This window comes from Gastrolobium bilobum, unplaced genomic scaffold (genome assembly GCF_033153095.1).
Source record: "Gastrolobium bilobum isolate Gb01-03AN ecotype WA unplaced genomic scaffold, APGP_CSIRO_Gbil_v1 utg6679, whole genome shotgun sequence".
NCBI classification, from domain to species: domain Eukaryota; kingdom Viridiplantae; phylum Streptophyta; class Magnoliopsida; order Fabales; family Fabaceae; genus Gastrolobium; species Gastrolobium bilobum.
In genome coordinates, this window is record NW_026897753.1 from 62,240 (window position 1) to 65,495 (window position 3,256).

Genomic DNA, 3,256 nt, shown 5'->3' on the forward strand with positions numbered 1-3,256 from the left:
AAGCAAGGTTTTGAGACCTTCTATATATCTGTGTCTCTATCAATCCCCTATATTCTTCCCTAATTATTGTCCATTATTTTTCTATTCACTGGTTATTGAATTGTTGCCAATGGTAAATTTTTCTAAGTTGAATATAACTATAAACTTTAAGATGGCACAAATAAAAATGAATGATAGAAAATATTTCAAATAGTGTTATAATTCCAATATATTTAACAAAATGAGAAAAAAAAAAGGAAACGGAAAAGAATCAAAATAATTTCCATTTATCCAACCTATAGTAATATATATGAGGCATGCCTATCAATTGCTTGCCTCATTTAAAAACTTAATTGGCCAATTAAAATCCCACTTTATGTTTTCTTTTGGTGAATTTATGACCATAGGATTAAACCAACATAGTCAAAATCAGATAATTTTTAAAAGTCAGATAATTTTTAAAAGAAAAGCAATTTTTCTCCAAAAACTAATCAAAACCAAATCCATGATATCTCGTTTCCATAAATTATATTTCACCTGATTCTAGCTGGAATTAAACGGACAGCTCCACATCTTTAATTTTTAAGTCATGCATGACGTAGTTTCTTTCTTTCTTTATTCTTTTACGAGGATATAAAGAAGGGTTATGTTTATCTCATTTTACATGAGATAAATAACTTTTCTACACACGTAAAAAAGAATTGGATATCATCACTTTTTTTCTCTCTCTCCTCTTACTTGTAGATCCTACTTGTAATTTTATTTCTACAACATGAGGCAATTACTTACTTACAACATAAGAAAAGTATATCCCTATAAAGAAAGAGTTCGATTGTTCTGCAGTAAGCTCAATACGACTTGTTTTGAAGCGGAAATCATGATGTTTTTATAATTTTAATTTATTTCAAGGTTATAATAGTCTTTGTATTTATAATTTTTTAAGATTTCAATACGGATAATAAATGCAGATAACTTATATGCACTAAGTGGTATTTTTGCCACAAAGAAATCTTACAATCAAATTCTCTAAATCTAAACTCAAAATAAAGATGATCGCAGATCGCCACATAAATTGTTTCGGCTATGGCGAATTTATTTCATATTCTTCCATTCATGAAGATGGGCATATGGTGCGATAGATCACAAGAAGAAGAGTTTCTGATATATATAGTTTATGAGACAAACTAGTCATTACACGTCTTTACAAATTAGCTAGATTATTGAAACAATTAATAGTAAGAAATAAATTAAAGTAGTGGTTCTGCGACGCATATAACTACGTACACAAGCCTTCTGTCCATTCGATGAGTCCAGCTAATTATTTCCACTTGCACCACTTTTGCTGTAGCTAGCAGCAAGGTTTATAGATTGCATATCTTCTGCTCATGATTCTGATCCCAAGAACCAATCTACTTGCTCCCAATCCAACAATGGCTCATTGTCAAGCTCCATTTGGCTAGCTTCCCCACCACCATGGGAGGGTTGACCATGGTCTCCAGAGGATGAACTCTCTGGTGAGCTTGTTGCATGAGATGTTGAACCCTTCTGATGCTGATCTCCAACATTTTTAACATTAGGATAACTAGCTGTACATGTGTCCCTCCTTGGCGGTGGTCGCCTATCAAATGCTCGTAAGCACTTTAATTTCTTGTATACTCGGCATAAACTATATTCCTGCCTTAACTGCAATTAAGTAATAGTAAAATCATAACGTTAATGTTCAAGAATTGCAACTATTCTACCATATAAAAATTGGAAAAAACTACTCTTATGCTAATAATTTTTTCTCCTACACACCCTTCAATAACTCTGCCACATTTTTTCTTTTCTTTTATTTTTATTTTTCAGATGGTGGAATCCACAAATTTATTTCTATGACATGAGATAACTTATTTCCTTTAACATAAGATTAATAAAACCCATAAAAACTGCACAATAAAAAGAACCATTTATGATCTAACTAGCCCTAATTGCAACTATAGAGAGTAGGTGTCTATAGAACTTGAATATAGTTAATTACATAAGAAATTAATTAGTCAGCCACTTATATGATCTAGCTAGCTAGCCCTAATTTTGAGACCTTATAATTAAAAGTACCTTAGGAACTGAATTGTTTGAAGAGGATATTTCGCCTTGGATGGCCTTATACTCATTCATCTTCCAATCGGTTTTCTTTCCCTTAGGAGCTCTTCCAGTATAGAAAACCATGGTCCTTTTCATGCCGATGATGTGATTATCAGAAGAATAAACATGATTAGGAGAGCCAGTAGCCTTCCAGTACCCAGTAGTTGTGAGACGCTTTGGTCTCCCTCCTCGTGCTTCACTTTCTTGCCTCGGAATGAAAAAGAACCATTGCTCCGTGTCTCTCAGACTCGCCTCTCCTGAAATTTCTGAAACCGAAAATAAGAGGAAAATTAGAATATTAATTGCTTACGAGCAACTACGCATGAAAAGAAGAACAAGGCATGCTCACAAACCATAGCTTATAATTACATGAAATAAAAGTATTATATAATAATGTCTATTTTTCCAAAGTTAGAAATCTATGAAGGACTAGATAAAATGAAATAAGTTGAACCATAGCTTTCAAGTCTAGCTCCAGATTGATTTAAAATAATATATATAAAAAAAGAATCAGAAAAATGAAAGAAAAAGAGAGAGAAGGAGGAATCAAAGGGTTTTTTTTTTTTTTTACGTGGGAGTTGGGAGGGGTTGTAGTCATAGATATCAACGACGGGTATAATCCGATTGATCATGTCTTCCCTCACTCCTTCGAGCTTATTGTGAAGATAGCACGAAATCAGCTCCTCTTCGGTAGGGTAGAAACGATAACCTGGTGGCATATTTTCCATCTTAATTTGTCTTGATAATAATGTTCTCTCTATTTCTCTCACTGTTTTGTCGTACCAACAAAGAAAACAACTCGAAAATTTTCTTTCTATTTTTCCCCCTTATTTTTTCTAGTCCAATTAATTGTCATGCAGTTACTCGTTATATATAGATCCACAACCTCTAGCGGTTTCCTGGGAATTAAGGACTGAGAAAGTTAGGCAAGTTGCAAAAAAGATAAACAGAGATCGATACGAGTGAAATGAGAAAAAACTGCATCAGAATCCTTTTGGTTTGCCCGGAAATTTCCACTCCACGCGCTTCCTACGTCGTTGTCAATGGTCATTTTCTATTTCCGTACAATGCATTTTAAAAATTCAATTTTGTTAGTTCCACTCTCTCTCTCTCTCTCTCTCTCTCATTTTTTTCTAGTTATAAACTTCTTCTT

At 33.3% G+C, this 3,256-nt stretch overlaps 1 protein-coding gene across 1 annotated transcript; it reads right to left on the reverse strand.

Moving 5' to 3' along the window:
• Positions 1 to 1,106: 1,106 nt before the first annotated feature.
• On the reverse strand, positions 1,107 to 2,931 carry LOC133309917 (NAC domain-containing protein 90-like). Its single transcript, XM_061510783.1, has 3 exons — positions 2,675 to 2,931; positions 2,077 to 2,369; positions 1,107 to 1,662 (listed from the first exon to the last, which is right to left on the reverse strand). The coding sequence occupies exons 1-3, from the start codon at positions 2,829 to 2,831 to the stop codon at positions 1,363 to 1,365; spliced, it is 750 nt and encodes a 249-aa protein (XP_061366767.1). The 5' UTR covers positions 2,832 to 2,931; the 3' UTR covers positions 1,107 to 1,362.
• Between the last annotated feature and the right edge of the window lie 325 nt (positions 2,932 to 3,256).